Source organism: Paroedura picta, chromosome 12 (assembly GCF_049243985.1).
Source record: "Paroedura picta isolate Pp20150507F chromosome 12, Ppicta_v3.0, whole genome shotgun sequence".
NCBI lineage: Eukaryota > Metazoa > Chordata > Lepidosauria > Squamata > Gekkonidae > Paroedura > Paroedura picta.
In genome coordinates, this window is record NC_135380.1 from 42100745 (window position 1) to 42122369 (window position 21625).

The following is a 21625-nucleotide window of genomic DNA, read 5'->3' on the forward strand; positions in this document are numbered from 1 at the left end:
TTGACTCTGGAGGAGCCCCTGAAATAAATTATCAGGCTTTGAGAACCCCGGAAGTGATGTCAACTGGCCACGCCTCCCAGCCACCCCCACCCCCAGAAGTGCCATGTCACCGTGACATCACCACTTGCATCTTTTGCCCTCCTTTTGCTCCATCCCCTGGACCCCACTGTACGATAACCCAACCAACTCCTCCCCCCTCTGATTTTTACACCCACAGCCTACCCACCAGGTTCTGAGTGGAGGCAGCCAGTTCCCTAGCATGTGGCCAAGTCCATTAAGGCTGGAGGAGAAAGGCCCCCTCCAGAGCTCCAGCAGCCCCCCAGCAGTCCATGGACCCCTAGTTAGGAATCCCTGAATTAGTGTTGAGCTTCCAGTGGGAAGAACCAGGTTCAGATCCTCCCTCTTTGGTGAGCCCAGTCATGCCCAGCTCACCTGACCTGCCTTGCAGAATGGTTGGAAAGGATACAAGGGGGAGAGAAAACCCTGCATGCTGCCCAAAACCCCTTGGAGAAAGGGCCAAGTAAAAACGCAACACACAGAGTTCCAGAGGGGAGCCATGTTGGTCTGAAGCAACAGAACCAAGTTTGAGTCTGATGGCACCTTGAAGACCAATAAATGAAATTTTGCTATCCTCAGGGGAGCCACTGGACTCAAACTTAGTTCTAAGACGTACACAAAGCTTCAGCCATTTACAAATTGCTCTGGGTTTATCCTGTGGCCTGCCGTGTCTGAGCTGGTTTCGAACTACTGTGATCCTCCAGGCCCAGATCCACCTGCTCGGCAATGTCATCACCTGGATGTCGGCCAACATGGCAACTCTTGCGTATGCAGCTTTGTTCTTGTGGTACCTGCTCCGGCGGCGGCGGAATATCCAGGACATCCCCCAAGGTCTGTCCTTTCAGGTCTCTCTTCTCTCCCCCCGTCCTTTAGAACAGCTAAGAAATCCGGAGGCTTCCTCTCACAAAGTCCCCAGACGGGCAGTGGCTGTGCTGCTTGCTGGATACTGGCCGGTCCAAAGTTACACACGGAGTGTGCTTTCCCCACATCTTTCCTTTTTAGCTCATCCGTTCTCCAAAGGTGGTCAGGGGACCGCAGCCTCAACAACAATGTGAGGTAGTTTAAGCTGGGAGAGACAACAAGCTGGCCCAAAATCCTGTCAGGGGCTTAGAACCCAGGTCCATTCTGATTTTTCGGTCACATGCTGCTGGCTCTCCGATTCCACTTCGCTTTTTTCTTGCAGAAGAAACAGGGCTCCTTTCCTTCCCCCCCCCCCTCCCCTTCTTTCTTGGCAGAAGCCTGGTGCCAGTGGGTGTCGGCTGGAGGGCTCTGTGTGGGCGGCTGGGCAGTGAACTACCTCCCTTTCTTCCTGATGGAGAAGACGCTCTTCCTTTACCACTACCTGCCAGCTGTCACCTTCCAGATCCTCCTCATCCCCATCGTCCTACAGCACATGAGCGATCACCTCTGCAGGTATTACCCGGGTTTGCTGTCCACCAGCGGAAGGTTGCGGACCTGTCCTAGTGTCCCACAGAGGGCTGGAGATTGTGCCGGGAAGAATGCGAATATCAGCTTGCTGTCACGGTTAGGAGTGCGGGCTTCTAATCTGGCATGCCGGGTTCGATTCTGCACTCCTCCACATGGCAGCCAGCTGGGTGATCTTGGGCTTGCCACAGCACTGATAAAGCTGCTTTGACCGAGCCGGAATATCAGGGCTCTCTTAGCCTCACCTCCCTCACAAGGTGTCTATTTTGGGAGAGGAAAGGGAAGGAGATTGTAAGCTGCTTTGAGCTTCCTTTGGGTAGAGAAAAGTGGCATATAGGAACCAACTCTTCTTCTTCAGTTATCTCAGGGCTCTCTCAGCCTCACCTCCCTCACAGGGTGCCTGTTGTGGGGAGAGGAAAGGGAAGGCGACTGTAAGCCACTTTGAGCCTCCTTCAGGTAGAGAAAAGCGGCATATAAGAACCAACTCTTCTTCTTCTATCCCTTAAAGTTTGCCTCTCTGCCCCAGACAGTGTTCCAGCTAGAGCCACTCAACAAGACCGGCTAGATATCACGGGGGGGGGGGGGGGGATAAGATCATGTGAACCCAGTTACCTAACTAAATAATGTAGAACATACAGTATATTTGTCAATGAGAACATGTTAATTAATAATGCAATTAGCATAAAGATAAATATAAACTGTCAGCATTGCTCAAACGAGCCAATAAAAATGTACGCGGCAGATAATACAGTAATAAACAATCCAGAGACTTCTAATGTTGAAACACGCCACTAACAAGTCTTGAAGAATATGACCACTTTTTCAAAGTTAAAAAGACCTTATTGTGTGAAAGCAAGCATGCCCAAATTCAACAACTTTAAGTCCTTTTTTATTCTACGGCCTCTGCTCTATATATTTTATCCAGTCCCCTCTTGAAGCGGTCTGTACACTTCTTGCAGTAGGGAATCCCATTGGGCAGAGATGGTGAAACGCAGCTTCAGGATGGCACTGCTGGTAGTGGTGTGATTGCACAGAATCTGAGTCCCTCCCTCTCTTAGATCTAAGCTCTCCAAGAGCATGCACAGTGCATTCGTCGTGGCCTGGTTCTCTTCTGTCTACCTGACCTACCGCACGTTCCGACCTCTCACCTATGGCGAACCTCCACTTTCCAAAGCCGAGCTCCAGAACCTGCGCTGGAAAGACACCTGGGACATCCTCATCAGGAAACACTAGCTGGTAACTGCCTGGATGGGACTGGGCAGAGGGGTGGGATGGGGCACCAACTGGGATGGAACCTATTGTGTTGGCAAACATCTGCCCTTCTCTCATGAAGAAGAGCTGTTTTTTTGTCCCCCACTTTTTACTGCCTGAGGGAGTCTCAAAGCAGCTTCCGATCACCTTCCCTTCCTCTTCCCACAGCAGACACCCTGTGAGGCACATGGGGCTGAGCCCTGAGAGAACTGAGACTGCTTTAAGGTCACCCAGCTGGCTGCATGTGGAGGAGTGGGGAATCAAACCCAGTTCTCCAGATCAGAGGCCGCCACTCTTGACCACCACACCAAGCTGGCTCTCATATAGAATCATAGAATCATAGAGTTGAAAGGGACCTCATGGGTCATCTAGTCCAACCCCCTGCACTATGCAGGACACCCAATTTCTCATCTACTGTGACCTGCCACCCCTTTGCCTTCACAGAATCAGCCTCTCCATCAGTTGGCTATCCAGCCTCTGTTTAAAAATTTCCAAAGATGGAGAACCCACCACCTCCCAAGGAAACCTGTTCCACTGAGAAACCGCTCTAACTGTCAGGAACTTCTTCCGGATGTTTAGACGGAATTTCTTTTGAATTAATTTCATCCCATTCGTTCTGGTCTGTCCCTCTGGGGCAAGAGAGAACAACTCTGCTCCATCCTCCATATGGCAACCTTTTAAATACTTGAAGATGGTTATCAGATCCCCTCTCAGTCGTCTCCTCTCTAGGCTAAACAGACCAAGCTCCCCCAACCTTTCTTCATATGTCTTGGTCTCCAAACCCCTCACCATCTTTGTTGCCCTCCTCTGGACAAGTTCCAGTTTGTCAACATCCCTCTTCAACTGGGGTGCCCAAAACTGAACACAGTACTCCAAGTGAGGCCGAACCAGAGCAGAGTAAAGCGGTACCATCACCTCCAGTGATCGTTTGATACAGCCCAAAATCCCATTTGCCTTTTCAGCCACTGACTCACACTGCTGACTCATATTCAAGGTATGGTCTACTAAGATTCCTAGATCCTTTTTGCACATGCTCCTGCCTAGACAAGTCTCCCCCATTTTATATTGGCCATGGTGGAGCTGTGAGAGATCCCCCCCCCCCTTCCAGTGTTTGCAGCCACTCTGGTGAATACCAAGATTGTCTTTCTTGTGTGTCTAAAACTCCCAGCTCTGTCAGTCAACTTGGTTTTCGTGTCACTCTTTGGGGAGGGTCTCTGGGCTTTCGGCATTTTTGCCAAGGCACGGCAGGTCTTTTGCCAGCCCTGGAAGCTCCTGGGCAGCCACCCAAAAGGGCACCGCCCAGCCTGATCTCTTCTGAGCTCAGAAGCTAAGCAGGATCAGCACTTGGATGGGAGGCTCCCGAGGGATCTTGGGGCGGCTCCACAATGGAGGGCCAATAGGAAGCCACCTCTCCTTGCCTCTGGCCTTGGTTGTGCGGTTCGGCAGCCGAAGTGGCCGCTCCAGCCTGAAGCAGCCAGCACCAGAGCGCTTGGAGCCCTTCTAAGGAGGAACTTCTTGGGGGTCCCATGACTCGATGGTGCACTTTTCTTACTCGGAAGCATCTCAACTGCAGCTCCATGCGGCCACAAAGCCCCCTGGGTGAGAATGTGCCTGAAGGACAACAGTTGTTGGGGAGTCAGACTGTTTTTCTAGTGCTAAAGAAAGGAATACACACCTCACTTAAAAGAGTACCTGAATTCATAGAGTGCACTAGAAAGGTATACAATGTTTTGCTTTACCATGCCTCAATATTTTGCGCTACTGCTCATTAATAAAACATTGAATATATCCCATGGTCATTGAATTCTCTTAGATTTAGGGTGGTTTTGAAACAAATTATTAGCCGTTGGCGCGTGCAAGTTCAGAAAAGTCCTCGTTGTTGTTAGGTGCGAAGTCGTGTCCGACCCATTGTGACCCCATGGACAATGATCCTCCAGGCCTTCCTGTCCTCTACCATTCCCTGGAGTCCATTTAAGTTTGCACCGACTGCTTCAGTGACTCCATCCAGCCACCTCATTCTCTGTCGCCCCCTTCTTCTTTTGCCCTCGATCGCTCCCAGCATTAGGCTCTTCTCCAGAGAGTCCTTCCTTCTCATGAGGTGGCCAAAGTATTTGAGTTTCATCTTCAGGATCTGGCCTTCTAAGGAGCAGTCAGGGCTGATCTCCTCTAGGACTGACCGGTTTGTTCGCCTTGCAGTCCAAGGGACTCGCAAGAGTCTTCTCCAGCACCAGAGTTCAAAAGCCTCAATTCTTTGACGCTCGGCCTTCCTTATGGTCCAACTTTCACAGCCATACAGTGCAACTGGGTAGACCATAGCCTTGACTAGATGCACTTTTGTTGGCAGGGTGATGTCTCAGCTTTTTAGGATGCTGTCTAGATTTGCCATAGCTTTCCTCCCCAGGAGCAAGCGTCTTTTAATTTCTTTACTGCAGTCATGTCTATAAATGCAGCCCCACCTTCCTCACAGGTGTCTTTTGTGGGGAGAAGAAGGGTAAACTGCTTTGAGACCCCTTTGAGTGATAAAAAGAGGGTACCACAAACCAGCTCTTCCCTGCTTCTTCTAACACTAATGGAATACACAACCTTGTATTATAATCAATTGAAGTTGGAGAATTAACTTCAATCAGTTCAAGTTATGGACGTGCAGTACAAGGTGGTATATTCCACGATATCAGCAGAAACTGGGGTCCAAATACATAGACTTAATTTAATATTTGATACAAGACCTTTTCTGAACGTATATGTACCAGTAATGCTAAAAATTTGTTTCAAAACCACAACAAACATAAGTGAGAATTCAATGTACATATATGGTCTTTGTATGTGCAGTAGTGCAAAACATTACAGCTTTCTAATGTCCTCTATATAAAAAGGTAAAGGTATCCCCTGTGCAAGCACTGGGTCATGTCTGACCCTTGGGGTGACGCCCTCTAGCGTTTTCATGGCAGACTCAATACAGGGTGGTTTGCCAGTGCCTTCCCCAGTCATTACCGTTTACCCCCCAAGCAAGCTGGGTACTCATTTTACCGACCTTGGAAGGATGGAAGGCTGAGTCAACCTTGAGCCGGCTGCTGGGATTGAACTCCCAGCCTCATGGGCAAAGCTTTCAGACGGCTGCCTTACCACTCTGCGCCACAAGAGGTCTTGTCCTCTATATATTTAGATACTATTTTAAGTGAGGCATTATACTCCTTAGAGCAGGCCTGGCCAAACTGGCTTTCCAGATGTCTGTGAACTACACTTCCCATCAGCCCCTGCCAGCTGCTGATTATTGTCATCCATGGACATCTGAAGAGCCAGTTTGGCCAGCCCTGCTTTCGAGCTTATTCACAGGGTGTTAATTCCATGGATGCTTGCTACACTTCGAATCACATCTCTTTTGATGGTTTTTCCAACACGGCTTTCATTTCATGCTTTCTTTCCTAGTGAAGGCCAGAAAGTTACCAGGGGGTTGACCCAAAGCAATGTGGAACCACAAGAGAAGGCTTCAGACATTTGAGGCTACTCCGTTTTGGACCAAGTGCAAGCATTTGAGTGCCTGAACCCATATTTTGGTACAGGTTGCTTATGGACGGCAGTCTTCTGCATTTAAGAGTTTTCAGCAAAACCCAGAATCCCTCCCAGCTGGGTTAGGGAAAGCTTGGAAAAAATACAGCTGGACTGCCCCTGGTGCTTGAGGGGGCCAGGAATTGCCAGGCCCCCATGACGTATACCAATAACACTTGGGGATGTTGCTGCTTGCTTCCTCAGGAGACCCGTCTAATAAACACAGCCTGTATTGGCCGCGCAGCAGACGATTCTCAGTCGGTCAGGGGAAGTCCTGGGCCTCTGATGCTTCCCCCTTGGGCACAGGAAGAGGGAGTTTATGTCTGTGCATTTTTGGATTCCTTACTGTAAGGCAGCCTGAGAGAAAGGAGCTTCCAGCTTGTTGGGCTGAGGTACACACACCAGCCTGTTTGAGGGACAGTTGCCTTTAGCAAAGGAGCATGTGACCTCCCCTCCCCAGCAATCCATTTCCTGCAGCAAGAAGTTGGCATTGGAGGCTAGCTGTTGGGGGTGGGGGTGCTTTTCTATTTTCCTGAACTGATGAATGAACTCCTGGCCCCTGTTTCTGAGGAAAGGGACCCCCCCACCCCCATGTGTCGAGTTCAACTATCATGAAAACACCGCCTTGCTGCTTAGCCAGGTGCAAACCAGCATGCCTTTCAAACGTGTTGTGTAAATAGTGTCATTTTTAATAAATACTAACAAGGGGAAAGAGACCCTGACAAATCCATACATTGTTCATTTTTTATTACTGTGCCCTGTCCGAAAACTGGCTACTGTACATGGCCAGGCTTTGCTGTCTGGCAGGGCGAAAGGGGGACAGCTCACCCCTTCCTCTCTTCTCCTTCATCTGTTATAGAGCGGAAGACAGCCCAGGACTCTGCATGGCCACTTCCTGTGCTGAAGCCAGATCTTTGGAGTCATAAATACTGTCGGCAGCAGAAATGCAATCAACCAGAAAAAAAGGGGGGGGGGGTTGCAGGGAGAAACACAATCACACACACACAAAAGTGTTGCTACTTGGCTGCCTGGAATAGTCCCACAGCATCAGAAGGGGGTTATGACCAGCTAGCCACAAGGAACAAAGTTGTTTCTGTGCTCTCCAGGACATGGGTTTTGTTTTTTTTGGGGGGGATAACAGGTCCATGTTCATTTGTCTCAACCTATTCTATCCTGCAGGTCTGAGTTCTGCAGACAACCTTGTTTATAGACAAAAGATGGGGGAAGACGTGGATTATGCTGCCTCTAAGGGCGCGGGTTACTCTGCATTCGCCCAGACAAAGTGCCCTGGAAGTCCACTTTCTCTTTGATTTAAAAAAAAGCGCCCTGCTTTGTTTGTCGTTGAAGACAAGACAGGTACAATTTGGAAAACACTCTCCTTTCACATGCAATGTGCAAAGAGGAGATTGTGTGTTCCCCCATGGGAGGGGGCGGGGGGCAGGAGTCCTACCAGAAGCCAGTGCCTGTGAGTCCCTCCCCTCCCCTCCTCCTACAACAGACCTTTTGCCTTTGGGATTTCCATTGGGGGGGGGGGGAGAATGGCTCCTGAAGTGCTGAGGAGGGGGGGAGAGACAGCTAAATGCAGACATAATGGATCCTGGCCCAGCATCCGCCGTGCCTGGCTCTTCTACCCCATCCAACGGTGAAGATGCAGTTAAAAATGTCTTGTTAAAAGGTGCCATGGAAGTCATCAGGTGTTGAAGGGCACTGGTACACACACATACACACCTGCCACACACACCACACTACATTGTTAAATTTAATAAAAATGAGAAAAGAGAAAGATTAAAACCGAAAGCAGCCTTGCTGGCCAATCTTCCACAGAGGAAAAGAAAGGACTGTAAACTCCCCAAAGGACTGTGCTAGAAAAAGCACTTTTTCATTGGGGGGGGGATGCTCTGGGGGTGCAATGTGCCACCCCTCCCCAGAAAAAGGGGACACGAGCAGAAGGCAGTGAAAAAACACCCCACTGCTCCCAGATGGAGATCTGCCGCCCGTTCGGTTGAGCCTTCGAACATGGGCGAGGCCTCCAAAGGGCCCTTCCAACCCACGGGTGGCTCTTGGAAGTCCAGCTATTGGGGGCCAGGCATCCCGGAGCTTCTGGACGGGCCCTGTTAATGGGGCCGGCTGCTGGACTCCAGGTGAGACCGCTTCCCGGGAGTCAGGAGGGGGACGCTGCTGTCGACTTGTTCCGGGAAGGGCCTCTTGGAGGAGCGGCCGTTGGGGGCCCCCCTGTGCCACTTACAGATGTCGCCATTCAAGATGTCCTGGATGTGCTGCACGATGAGGTTGATGGCAACTGCAGAAGGAAAGCAAGAAACCAGAGGCGGGGATTGGGCACCCAGATGTGCAAACAGGGCAGGCGGGCAACAGCCACCCCCTTTCCAGTGGGGGCATCCGCCTCAAAACGGAACCTGTGAGCAGAGGCTGCAACGGGGAGAAAGGAGCAGGTGGAAGAACAGGCTTGCTTCAGCCTTCAGACTCTATTCTGCCTTGCCTGGTCCTAGGGGTTGCCAAGCTCCTGGAAGGGCTCTGCAAGACTTCTCTCTGGATATCTCACTGCCACTACTAACCAGGACAGGGGATTTCCCGCTGAGAGTGTCAGACTCTCCCCTTCTCCAGTCCTGAGGCTGAGCCTCTGTGCCCCCCGCTGAATCAGCCCAGTCATAATGGGGACATAACAGGGACTGGTGGGTGCATCCCCTGGAGGTACTGACCTTCAAGGCCATCTGCAATCTGGGCCCCATGTACCTGAAGCACCACCTCTCTGCCTACGTCCCTTGCACAGCACTCTGCAAAGTCCAACTGGTTGGTTGTTCCTGGCTCCAAGGAAGTATGCTCAGCCCTACTTAATGGAATGAGCATGCAGATGAGATCAGAAGTCAGACAGAACTCGACAGGGCCTGCAAGATGGATCCATGAATCCATGCACCTGAGCCGACCAACCAGGGGTCTGTTTGATAGTTGTTACTCTGTTAAAATGTTATTCTTTGTTGTTATTATTGCTATTTCTATCTGACATTACTGAGTTTGATGTATTGGTCCTCTACGTTTCATGTGAACTGCCCTGAGCCAGTTTTGAGAGGAGGCCCTCCATTGTGTCTCTGCATGAGTCACTCCTCTTTTCAAACGGGAAGCAGAAGAGCAGGGCATGCAGAGAAAAAGGTGAAATGTGCCACCAGAAGTTTACAACAGTTTCACTGAGAACCAATAGGATGTAGAAGCTTGTGTCACAGAAGGGAGGTCTGTATTAAAATCCCTTGCTGATTAATAGAGCCATAGAAGAACCACCTCCAAATTTAGGATGGCTCACCTCGTATCCCAGTTCTTATGTAGACATTCAGTAGATTTAATTTGGAGGGACAGGGAGGGATCCTGCCACAAGGACATAAATCTTGCAACTACTTCCTAAAGCAAATTCTACCCACCCCTTTTAACCCCATGCTGCCCCATTTGCTGCCCTGGCTCATCTTCCCCTTTTGTTCATACAGCTAGTGCATTCTGCTTACTTCAAAATGTGCTTCACTTAACAGCTGCCTTTCACACTGTGAGCGACCCAAGGCCACATACAATGCAAAAAAAAAGTTGCCAATAAACTCAGCTTGTACCCCAATTGGAGAAGCCACAATTGTCAACAACCTAAATTCACAGCAGCAAATGTAAGAAAAAGAAATCAAGCTCCCCCCCCCACACACACACACCTACCCACCCAATCAGGGTTTACCAACTTACAAACCAGGGAAAAACTTTTGGATATAAGGTGGTCTACATCGGTCAACGAAAGAACGTAAAAGAAGCCATGTGGCATCAGGCCAGTGGCCCATCCAGTCCGTGTCACCGAGTGGCCAAAACCCAGAAGGTCACCAATGGGGCTAGAACTCTAGAAGTGCTCCCACTGTGCCCCCCCCCCCAAGGACCAAGAATACAGAACATCACTGCCTTAGACAGTGTGTCTCCTCTATCCCTTGTGGCTAATAGTTATTTATGGACTCCTACTCCAGATGTTTATCCAATCCTCTCCTGAAGCAGCCACCACCACTTCCTGTGGCAGGGAATTCCATGTGTGAATTACTCTGGGTGAAGAAGCACTTCCTTATAACTGTCTACTGCTCACTAATTTTATGGCATGCTCACAGGCTCTTGTCTGGTGAAAAAGGGAGGAAAATATTTATTTCTCTACCTTGTGCATAATTAAAACAGTAAAATAATACAGACTAGGAGAAGGAGAGAGTCAGATAGATTTCTCTTCGGCAGGGAACTGCAAAGTCTTGGTGCCACAACAGGTAAGGCCCTGCTTCTCGGCTTTGATTATCTAATTTGAATGAAATACAGAAGAAGCCCTGCCAGCCAACCTTAGGGAATGAGGAGACACACATATGGGAAAACCTGCTCACAAGGAGGCCAGGCCTAGCAAAGTGGAACTGCTGCCAGCTATAAAAAACATTTCCCCTCCAGGGCACCCCACATAATAGCTTTCATTAGGCCTGTGAGCAGTTTGTCCTCATTTTTCCTGCTGAGATGGAGCTGCTGCTATAACTTTCTAACCCCGTTGGAAAGTTTAAAAAATCTCTTACCCATGTTATCGACCCCTCGAGGGATAATCACATCGGCATATTTCTTGGTCTGCAAGTGAGAAAAATAACCGTGATTCTCAAGACGGAAGGGAACGGCTAATTCAACGCGTGGCCATTGTATGTCAGCTGATCACCTGATAGCCAAATATTCATCAAAACACAGTGACCTCCCTTTAAATTTCCTTCATTGATTTTAAATCTGCATTTGATTATATCTGCAGAAATTTGTTATGGGCCAAATTAGAACGGACATCCATTGACAGATGTCTGCTTTTCTTAATCAAAACTTTACACAAAAATACATCTATTAGAACCAAAGCCATTTAACCAATATAATTAACTCTGGAAAGAGAGTTAAGCAGGCTGTATCTTAGCCCCTCTCCTTTTCAATTTCTTTATAAATGATATATTGGCCACACTCTGAAGAACCCAAGTTTCCATCCACCAAAAATTGGAGATACATCTCACTGCTACTATACACTGATGACATAGCCTTAAGAGCCAAGGCCTACTGTCTGGGACCCCTGTATCTTCAGGACTGCCTCCTCCCTTACACCCCCAAGGAGTATTCACATCAAGCTGTCTATATCTGCTTAGGGTCCCCAGCCCCCAGGCCAGGTGGAACGCTCTGCCTGAGGAAATCAGGGCCCTCCAGGATCTTCCACAACTATAGAGGGCCTGCAAAGCCAAGCTTTTCTGCCAGGCCTCTGGTGGAGGACAGGCAATGACTCCAAGAAATACTGGCCTGCCCACATGAAATATCCACCAATGGAGACACTTCAAACACTGAGGGACCTTATAGGAAATTCAATTCTAGGAGGCAGGTTTTTAATTGAAAGATTGAACGATTTTATAATATATGATTTTATACTGTTGTTAACTGCCCCGAGCTGATAGGATGGGGTTGTATAGAAATAAAATATTTACTTGGCAGCATCAGATGTAAGCCACAATGGAAAAGGATTCATGCCATTCCTGCACAGCCAAGGTGATATCCCTGCGCTGCTTAGGTGATATCCAAGATACAATAGAAAATCGACCATCTCAATCCATCAACCTCCTGCACTTTCTAAAAATCAAACACACAGTTGTGGGGAAAGGCTTTCAGTACCGGCAAACAGAATTCTTCAAAGGCAGGCTTGACAAAGGTTGTGTACTGTGTCAGAATCTGTTCCAGGTCTCTTCCCCGCTTCATATCCCGAAGAACTTTAGGAGAAGAAAACAAGAGGCAAATGAGCGCTTTATTGAGGGGGAGACATTTCAAAGCTCATGGGAGGAAAGTGGCTGGTTCGGGTAGTGCCTTACTACCTGGTGAGGGTGACAGTGTTACTACCCCTGGGAGGCACAATCACCATAGCTAGGAAAAAATTATCCACAGGATTTTTTTAGCAGTCACAGTACTAGATGAATCAGGGCCTACTAATTCTGTAAGCACTTAAAACTCAGTGGCCATCTTTAAGCAGCAGCTAGACACTTACCCTTGATGCTTTAGGCTGAACCTGCACTGAGCAGGGGGTTGGACTAGATGGCCTTTATGTTCACTTCCATATCTAGGATTCTGTGATTCTTATCCTGGATGCTTTATCCTGCACTGAGCAGGGACTAGATGGCCTGTGTGGCCCCTTCCAACTCTAGGATTCTGGGATTTTTATCCTGGATGCCTTAGGCTGATCCTGCATTAAGCTGGGGATTGGACTAGATGGCCTGTATAGCCCCTTCCAACTCTAGGATTCTAGGATTCTTATCCTGGATGCTTTAGGCTGATCTTGCATTGAGCAGGGGGCTGGACTAGATGGCCTGTATGGCCCCTTCCAACTCTATGAACTGCAACTGATATCCTGGAATGCTGTCTCTTCCATGAATTGTTGAAGGCTTTCACAGAAGGAGTCAACTGTCTGTTGTGGGCTTTCCAGGCTGGGCGACTGTGCTCTGGCAGTTTGAGTCCCTGATGTTTCGCCAGTCACTTGTTGCCAAAGTGTGAAGAGTGTGTAAAGCACTTCCAAGTTCCCGTCCATCCTCCCGGAGACTCCCAGATACTCCCTGAGAAGGAAAACAAATGCCCAGCCACTGTTCACCCCCTCTGCACTTTGGCACGGAGAGATTCCCATCTTGCTGGGTCCTACCTTGCAAGGTGCCAGCCACACTAATTGCCGAAATGTCAGGGAATCAAACTACCAGACCACACTGGCCACACAGCCCAGAAAATGTACAACAGCCAATTGTAGCTTCCCCAGCATGGGAAGTGCAAAAGGAGGCATCAAGGAAATGTTCTCCTCTTTCTTCTCTTTGAGACCAGTGGGGTAACGTGTCGTCAAGTCACGGCTGACTTATGGCAACTCCAGAGGGCTTTCAAGGCAAGAGGTGTCTCACGCCTCGTATTCCAGGGGTAGTCCACCTGTGGTCCTCCAGATGTTCATGGACTACAATTCCCACGTGCCCCTGCCAGCAAACGCTGGCAGGGGCTCATGGGAATTGTAGTCCATGAACATCTGGAGGACCACAGGTGGACTACCCCTGTCGTATTCCTTGGAGATCTGCCACCTAAACACTAACCAGAGCTAACCTTGCTTAGCTTCTGAGATCTGAGAAGATCAAGCTAGCCTGGGTTATCTATCCAGATCGCCAGATAAAATGCACCCTGTTCTGCCCAAAGCTCCTTTGCATAAAGGTAAAGGTATCCCCTGTGCAAGCACCGAGTCATGTCTGACCCTTGGGGTGACGCCCTCTAGCGTTTTCATGGCAGACTCAATACGGGGTGGTTTGCCAGTGCCTTCCCCAGTCATGACCGTTTACCCCCCAGCAAGCTGGGTACTCATTTTACCGACCTCGGAAGGATGGAAGGCTGAGTCAACCTTGAGCCGGCTGCTGGGATCGAACTCCCAACCTCATGAACTCCCAACCTCCTTTGCATAGCTATTTAAAACACTTCTGACTTGTCTTCTTGGACTCCACGCAGTTGATGAAGCACTGATGCTAACCCAGAATCCACTGGGGCCATTCAGCCAGGTCGCTGAGGGGCTTACCTCTCCGGGATAGTCTCACATCTGAGTCCGTGTCGACAAAGAGACGGAGGTGAAACATGTCCCGGATGTCTTGATTATAGAACACCAAAATCCCCTCAAAGAGGACCACATCGGCAGGATAGACCATGGTCGTCTCAGGCAACCTGCAGAGGAATGCCATGTAACGGTTCAGAAGGCTTCACTTTATTGATTTAAAACATTTTCATGCTACTTTTCCACCCGATCAGGGTCCCCCAAGGTGGTAAACATTAAATAAGATTAAGGCGTTCGAACAGTTAGAATTATAAAACAATTCAATAAAAACACATAGTGAATTATCCCCACAGTGCTGATGTGCTAGACCAGGGGTAGTCAAACTGCGGCCCTCCAGATGTCCATGGACTACAATTCCCAGAAGCCCCTGCCAGCATTCGCTGGCAGGGGCTTCTGGGAATTGTAGTCCATGGACATCTGGAGGGCCCTAGTTTGACTACCCCTGTGCTAGACGGAGGGAGAGAGAGGGGCAAGGCCTCAGGAGTGGAAGAGGCAGCTGGTTTTCCCAGCAGACAGCCCTGTACTATGACCTGGCCCTGGCAGTGAGTTACCCAGAGACACCCTTTGGCAGCCCTCCTGGGCTTGCAAAGGAAGAGTGGGCCCATTCTGCCACAAAGCCTTCAGCTGCCATGCTGAAAAGGAGCACTTCCATTTCACACACCATGCAGTTGTAGCAGGGCCATAGCTTAGTCATAAATGCCAATCAATGTAAGCATGACTGTGCATGCATGCACACACTTGGTCCCTCCCTCTCAGGTATCTCACAAAGGGGGATTTGACTCTCAAAAGCCTCCTGCTCTCTAAAGTACAACTAGACTCCAGTACAGAAGGAGGACTCTGTACACCACTTTTTACTTCCCGAAGGAATCATAAATCAGCTTACATTCGCCTTCCCTTTTTCTCTCTCCACAACAGATTTTGTGAGGGAGATGGGGCTGAGAGAGCTCTGAGAGAACTGAGATTGCCTCAAGGTCACCCAGCAGGTTGCATGTGGAGGAATGGGGAATCAAACCCGGTTCTCCAGATTAGAGGTTGCCACTCTTGACCACTACATCAAGCTGGCTCTTTTCCTCACTTTCTCTATCCTATACCCGGAGACCCAGAGGAGATCTAGGAATTACAATCCTCCAAGGGAGATCTTAAAAAGAATACTTCTCTGCATAACCAGCAAAGAGTAAAAGGTAAAGGTAAAGGTATCCCCTGTGCAAAGCACCGAGTCATGTCTGACCCTTGGGGTGACGCCCTCTAGCGTTTTCATGGCAGACTCAATACGGGGTGGTTTGCCAGTGCCTTCCCCAGTCATTACCGTTTACCTCCCAGCAAGCTGGGTACTCATTTTACCGACCTCGGAAGGATGGAAGGCTGAGTCAACCTTGAGCCGGCTGCTGGGATTGAACTCCCAGCCTCATGTGCAGAGCTTCAAGTAGCATGTCTGCTGCCTTACCACTCTGCGCCACAAGAGGCTCTAGGTTCCCTTGGACATCCCCACAATGAATGGTTCCTGTGAAATGACGCATGGCCCAAGAGAATACAAAAGAAGGCTTCACCCTGTGTGCTTAGACCAGCCTGGTGAAGTGCGTAAGAATGGTGGCTTCTCATCTGGCAATCCGGGTTTGATTCCCCGCTCCTCCGCATGCCACCACCTGGGTGACCTTGGGTCAGTCACAGTCCTGATACAGCTGTTCTGATCAAGTAGCGTTTCAGAACTCTCTCAGCCCCACCTATCTCACAGGAAGGAAAGGCCAATGTAAGCATTGCCTTTAGGCAGTGAAAAGTGGGGCATAAAAGCCAACTCTTCTTCTTCAAATATTTCAGACATACTGGTGTTTCGAATGCTCTTTAACGTTTGAAAATGTTTTTAACATTTGCAGCTGTGGGTACACTTGAGCTGTGCTGAAAGGTGTTGTTGTTGTTAGGTGTGAAGTAGTGTCCGACTCATCACGACCCCATGGACAATGATCCTCCAGGCGAAAGGTGGCATAGAAATGTTATAAATAAAATAAGGAATAATACAAGACCCTCTGAAAGACTGGGAACAGGGGCCCGGCATTACATTTTAGACACAACCACAGCTTCCATGCTCTCCTGGCGTGGCTTAGGAGGTAAGAAATTTGCACTGACCTGGAATGAGTTACAAAGTCATAGGTGGGGACCTCGACTGTCTGGCCGTCCACAATGTTCTTCAAAGTCCTTTGCATCAACTCGTTGTCGAAAGCGTCTGCACAATTTAAAAGAAGGTTCTGCTAAACATTCAGACAACAGCACCACCAGTTCATCCTTAGGCCCGATCTACTTTCCGCAAGAACCAGCATCGTGTAGTGGTTAAAGAGCAGCAGACTCTAATCTGGAGAACCAGGATGGATTCCCCACTCTTTTCCCAAATGCGGTTGGCTGGGTGACCTTGGGCCAGTCACAGTTCTCTTAGGGCTGGTCTCCCAGAACAATTCTGTTAAGAGTTCTCTCATCCCCACCTACCTCACCGGGTTTCTGTTGCGGGGAGAAGAAAGGAAAAGGTTTGTAAGCCACTTTGGGAATCTTTTGGATAGTGAAAAGCAGGGTATAAAAACCAGCTCTTCTCTTTTTCTTCTACTCATTTGGGCATGGGAGATTCTTCCATGTGGTCCAAAGCCACACTGCATCAATACCAGCAGTGAAATGGGAACCATGTGTGCTGTGGAATGGCACACAAGAAGACCTCACGGAAGCAGTTCCCACAGGGGTCACATGGGTAACAGACTACATTGCCCATTTTCCAGGTGTGGATGTTGAGGGTGGAAGAAGTGACCACCAGCCCTCCTTCTGAGTCTCTCAACTTCTCCTGATGTTCTTTGCACTTTAGGACAGGTGGTTGTTAAAACTCAAAATATACAGAGGCAGAGAAAGTTTGACTGCTTGGTCTTTTTTCCAAACTTGAAAACACCCTTTTCTGAATGACCAAGGAAATTACGTCTGCTTCTCAATCTCGTCCAACCTGTGAGGTAGGCGGTGCTGAGAAAGCTCTCAGAGAACTGTGACTGTTCAAGGTCACCCATGTGGAGGAGGAGAACCCAGTTCTCCAGATGAAAGGCCACAACTCTTAACCACACGGGCTCTCAAAGTAGCCAAGCCCCCTACCAGAGTGTTCCCAGCCATACCTGGGTGGTCAAAGTTGTATTGTCCCTTCAGGGCTTTGGCCTTCTGCTCAGTTGTGAGCACCTTGTAGAACCGGTCCTGGCTGAGGATCACCACCTTCCGCTGGCGATGGTCCACTTCGTTCTGACCCAGGAGTTCCATGATCTTCTCGCATACTGTCGACTGCAGAAGAACAAACAAAACAGGTGAGGTCAGGGGGGGCTGCTCTGGGTCCTCTTTCCAACAGAGGCTGAAGGAAACCACCTTTCCTGCACAGCTGGTGACAAGAGAGGGAAACAGGAAAATGGCCGTCAACCAAATTTGAGTCCAGCAGCACTTTAGAACAAAGACTTCCAGAGTCTGAGACTCAACAGCCCCTTTGTCATCCATTTATACAGACACAAGGAAACCTATTATAAAAGACAGGAACAGGTCAAGACATTTCACACTTGACAGAGGAACAAATATTGCCAGGTGCTTCTACAAAATGTTGATGTTGTGGGAAAAAGCACTGGCTCTCTCTTCACATCTGCCATGTAGATTCTGGACCCACTTAGATGAAGGTCTGAGTTGAGTTCAGGCATATTTATGAGCGAATGCTGATCATTACCTTCTTTGGCTTTCAGTTTTTAAATGTTTAAAAGCACACAGATCACCTCACATATATATACATACATATATTTATAACTGTTTATAGCAAAAGGCCATTACAATATATATACAATATATACATTTAAAATCAATATCTGATAAAACAATAGAAGTGTAAACAAAGATATGAAAATAAATCAGATCTCAGTAAATAAAGGTAAAGGTAAAGGTATCCCCCGTGCAAGCACCGAGTCATGTCTGACCCTTGGGGTGACGCCCTCTAGCGTTTTCATGGCAGACTCAATACGGGGTGGTTTGCCAGTGCCTTCCCCAGTCATTACCGTTTACCCCCCCAGCAAGCTGGGTACTCATTTTACCGACCTCGGAAGGATGGAAGGCTGAGTCAACCTTGAGCCGGCTGCTGGGATTGAACTCCCAGCCTTATGGGCAAAGCTTTCAGACGGCTGCCTTACCACTCTGCGCCACAAGAGGCTCTTTCTCAGTAAATACCAAGTGCTAAAAGGTTGAAATATTAAGCTCTCTGACAGGGTATTTAAAAGCACCTGAACTCCTCCATATATTAAGGGAGAGAGACTAGGGTCTTAGTCCGCTATTCAAATTCCATGCTCCCAACACAAAATTGCACAACCAAATACTGAACAGCTTTTACAGCTCATTACAATAATTACTTGGGGTAGGGAATGGCAAGCCACCCTGTATTGAGTCTGCCAAGAAAACGCCCACAGTCTCAGAACTTTGGGGACACCTGTCAAAAGGGAGGTTGGGACTCCGCTCTCTCATTTTTTATTTATTACTGTGGTTATCGCTTTGCAAAATCTTTTCACCCCCTTGATATACGTCTATATGAGTGAGCTGATGGGTACTCCTTCATTACTTCTAAATGGGAATCTTAGCTAGCAACAATCTCTTTTTTTTTAAGTTTTTCTTATTTTATCCTGTTGAAAATAAAGAACGAGGTTCTACATAAAGTAACCAAGCAGAATGACATTTACCCTTTAAAATACAAGGGAGAGATTAGCACTTAGATAAGGATTGCAAGGGCAATTCCGCACCCGATAAATATGCCTTCCTTAGGTAGTCGTCATATTCTGGACGCTCCACAGGACGTCGCCAACATCCAGCGTCCAAGCAGCAAACCATTTTAAAGTGCTAGCTGGGGAATTGCATAAAGTGGATCCCCCAACCTCTGTAGCTTGAGCTACAGGAGACCAACCAGCAAGCCAGCAGCCAAAGAATTGTATGGAGGCGAAGAAGCGCTATCTCAGCCTCCAATGTCCCACCCTCGCACCCACCTCCCTCTCCCTTCTCCCGGGGACGCATTTTTTAAAAAAGCAAACTGCTTGGAACAATGAATAGGCATACAGGCATGCAGGCAAAGCCAAAAATAAATTTCTCCCAAAGTTGTCACACAAAGCACGCCTCTCTAAAGTCCCGTCCCCCCAAAATTCAGTAACAAGATTATTTTTCTTAAGTTTTAAGACTCGTGATTCCATAATGGGTGGCATTCAAAAAGCACTATGCATCTATGATTAGATGCATCTATGATTAGATATATAGGTGTTTCAAAGGAGAAGGTTTGAATTTTTAAAAATACCGGGCATCATAGGCCCTTTAAAACAGGGGTAGTCAACCTGTGGTCCTCCAGATGTCCATGGACTACAATTCCCAAGAGCCAACACTGTCTTTGTCAAATACTCTAGGAAGTTGATATTCTGGAAACCTTGTGGGTCTGTAAGGGGCTACCAGACTCAAATCTTGATGTCCTATTGTCGATCAACATAGCCACCCACCCACGCATCTTGAAGACAAAACATTTATTGCGATGGGAGTCTTTGCAAGTTGCACCAGGGATCTGCTTCAGGAAATGCATCTCCTGATTTGGGGGCAGTGGGGGTGGGGCATCAGTCTCTCTGAGCCCTGACCCGTAGGTGGTCTTCAGAGTCAGATAATTCGGGCACCAGAAGCATCCCTGCAATGAGGAATTCCACCGGGGCCTCTGGTTATATTGGCGGCCTAGGATTGAGGCCTTGTCCCATAACCTCTATCTGGCTGGCCTCCCTGTTCAAACATATCACCAGCTCTCCCCCATTGGGGCTTGAGGTAGTTTACAACCTGTTATAAACACATACACCCGGGAAGGGCAGGTTAGAAAAATAAAAATGTTTTTGTTGTTAATTCATTACAAAGAAATACTGTTTTTGTACCCCGCTTTTTACTACCTGGAGCCCCCAAAACGCTCACAGTGGCCTTCCCTTCCTCTCCCTGCAACCTCACCTCCCTGTGAGGTAAGGTGGGGCTGAGAGAGCTCTGAGAGAACTGAGAGAAGCTCAACAGAGTAAGGCTGGGTTAAACAAACAAACAAACAAAAGCAAATATAAATGAAATGAAATCTATTTTTTTAGCTCGCCCGCTCTCCCAACACAGCTGAGGGGGTGGGAGGGGTAAGGCCAGAGAGCAGAAGGTTGTTCCAAGATGACCCAGGGCGCATCTCGCCCAGAATCCCGCGGTGGTCATCAACCAAGGTGCAGATCCCCCGGAGGCCCCGCCCCCCGCAGCCGGCCGGGACAGGTACACTGCCCCTAGCCCTGGAGGTTCCATGGTACGCAGCCCTTCCCGTCCGCTTCCAAAGCCCCCGGAGCCTAGCGAGGGGGCTGACCCACCTTCGGAGGACGCCTCCCCACCCTCCTCCCGGCACCCACCCGCTTGCAACCCGCGCTCGCAACCCCCCGCCGCCTGCAAAGGCTGCCTCTTGGTGCTTGCAGCGCCCTCCCCGCTGCATTCCGGCGGTGGGCGAGGGGGGCAAGGGGGGCAAGGGGCGCCCTACCTTGCCGCTGGCGGTGCCTCCGCTCACCCCGATGAGGAAAGGCCTCGGGTGCGGCCGCTCCCCCTCCCCCGCGCCTAAGAGGTCCAGGCTGCCGCTGCTGCAGCCCGCGGAAGCCATGGCCCGGCTTGCATCGCAGGCAGGGCCGGCCACGCAGCAAGAACTACATCCCCCAGGAAGCTTGCGGGCGAGGGACGCCCTGGCCTGAACCGCGGTTAGGCCGCAAGGCACGGCGGGAAACGGAGTGAAGGAAAGGGGAGCTTGCGCGAGTCAAAGGCTTTTTCCCCAGGGAGGCAAGATGTGCAAGTGACGAGCAGGGGGATGAGGGGGCTCGGGGGCGGGGCTTCAGCGGGGCCGCTGGTGATTGGCTCGCCGTCAGGAAAGGTTGCGAAAGATCTGGGAGTGGGGTTGAGGTTGAGACGAAACCGGCTCGCTTTGATACTTGAAAGAGGCAAGGTTACCAACTCCAGGCTGGAAAATTCCAGGAGATTCCGGGGCAGAGCCTAGGAGTTTGGGGAGAGAAGGGAGCACAGCAAGGATGTAATGCCATAATCTATCCTCCGAAGCGGCCACTTCTTCTAGGAGAGCTGATCTCTGTCCTCTGGAGATCAGGTGCAATTCCGGGAGATCCCCCAGGCTCCACCTGGAGGTTGGCAATCCTAAAGGGAACTTTAACGTTTCTAAAATGCGAAATGCTATTTTAATTTTTTAAATAGAAAACATGCATGGGGTTCGTAGTTTACCCCACCGTCTGTAACCACTAAATAGAAACTTTTTTAAAATGGCGTTTTTCATGTATCAGTGTATTTTAATCCTGTTAAATGAATTGTTATAATGTGTGTCCTGGCAATTTAGGCAGATTAAAAGGCATTCCGTTAAACGGAGCTCCTACTAGAAATATTGGAAAGGTATTATTAGAGTAGGGTTGCCAGCTCTGGATTGGGAAATACCTGGAGACATTTGGGGAGGAGCTGAGAGTAGGCAGGATTCAGGGTGAGGAGGAACTACTATGGAATACAAAAGCAGAATGCAACGCTGTGTAGGCAGATACAAAATCGTTAATGTTAGGAACTATAACTAATGCACTATACATGGTCAAAATAAGACAATGCAATTATAGATACAGCTATAGATACAAAATACTCTTCTCCCTCCATGCAGCACCTTGCATG

General features: G+C 49.0%; 2 protein-coding genes across 8 annotated transcripts in view; one reads left to right on the forward strand and one right to left on the reverse strand.

Annotated features, from left to right (window-relative positions):
- Window positions 1-7009, forward strand: part of POMT1 (protein O-mannosyltransferase 1) — a 29463-nt gene extending 22454 nt beyond the window's left edge. For all 7 annotated transcript variants that reach the window (XM_077307065.1, XM_077307071.1, XM_077307066.1 and 4 more), the window contains 4 exons: window positions 762-888; window positions 1293-1470; window positions 2541-2718; window positions 6160-7009. In XM_077307065.1, coding sequence (XP_077163180.1) covers window positions 762-888; window positions 1293-1470; window positions 2541-2715 — 480 coding nt within the window. In that variant the 3' untranslated portion in view covers window positions 2716-2718; window positions 6160-7009. The remainder of the gene's footprint in view (window positions 1-761; window positions 889-1292; window positions 1471-2540; window positions 2719-6159) is intronic.
- On the reverse strand, window positions 7010-20744 carry UCK1 (uridine-cytidine kinase 1). Its single transcript, XM_077307072.1, has 7 exons — window positions 20457-20744; window positions 17044-17203; window positions 16031-16127; window positions 13877-14019; window positions 11965-12059; window positions 10854-10902; window positions 7010-8578 (listed from the first exon to the last, which is right to left on the reverse strand). Exons 1-7 carry the CDS (start codon window positions 20571-20573, stop codon window positions 8394-8396), a joined length of 846 nt encoding a protein of 281 aa, XP_077163187.1. The 5' UTR covers window positions 20574-20744; the 3' UTR covers window positions 7010-8393.
- Between the last annotated feature and the right edge of the window lie 881 nt (window positions 20745-21625).

Coding starts and splice junctions, on each gene's coding strand:
- UCK1 (XM_077307072.1), bottom strand. CDS start 20,573: ATGGCTTCCGCGGGCTGCAGCAGCGGCAGCCTGGACCTCTTAGGCGCG. Junction 14,020..16,030: donor GACTTTGTAACTCATTCCAG/GTCAGTGCAAAT, acceptor ATTCCTCTGCAG/GTTGCCTGAGACGACCATGG. Junction 10,903..11,964: donor TTGAAGAATTCTGTTTGCCG/GTACTGAAAGCC, acceptor TCTCACTTGCAG/ACCAAGAAATATGCCGATGT.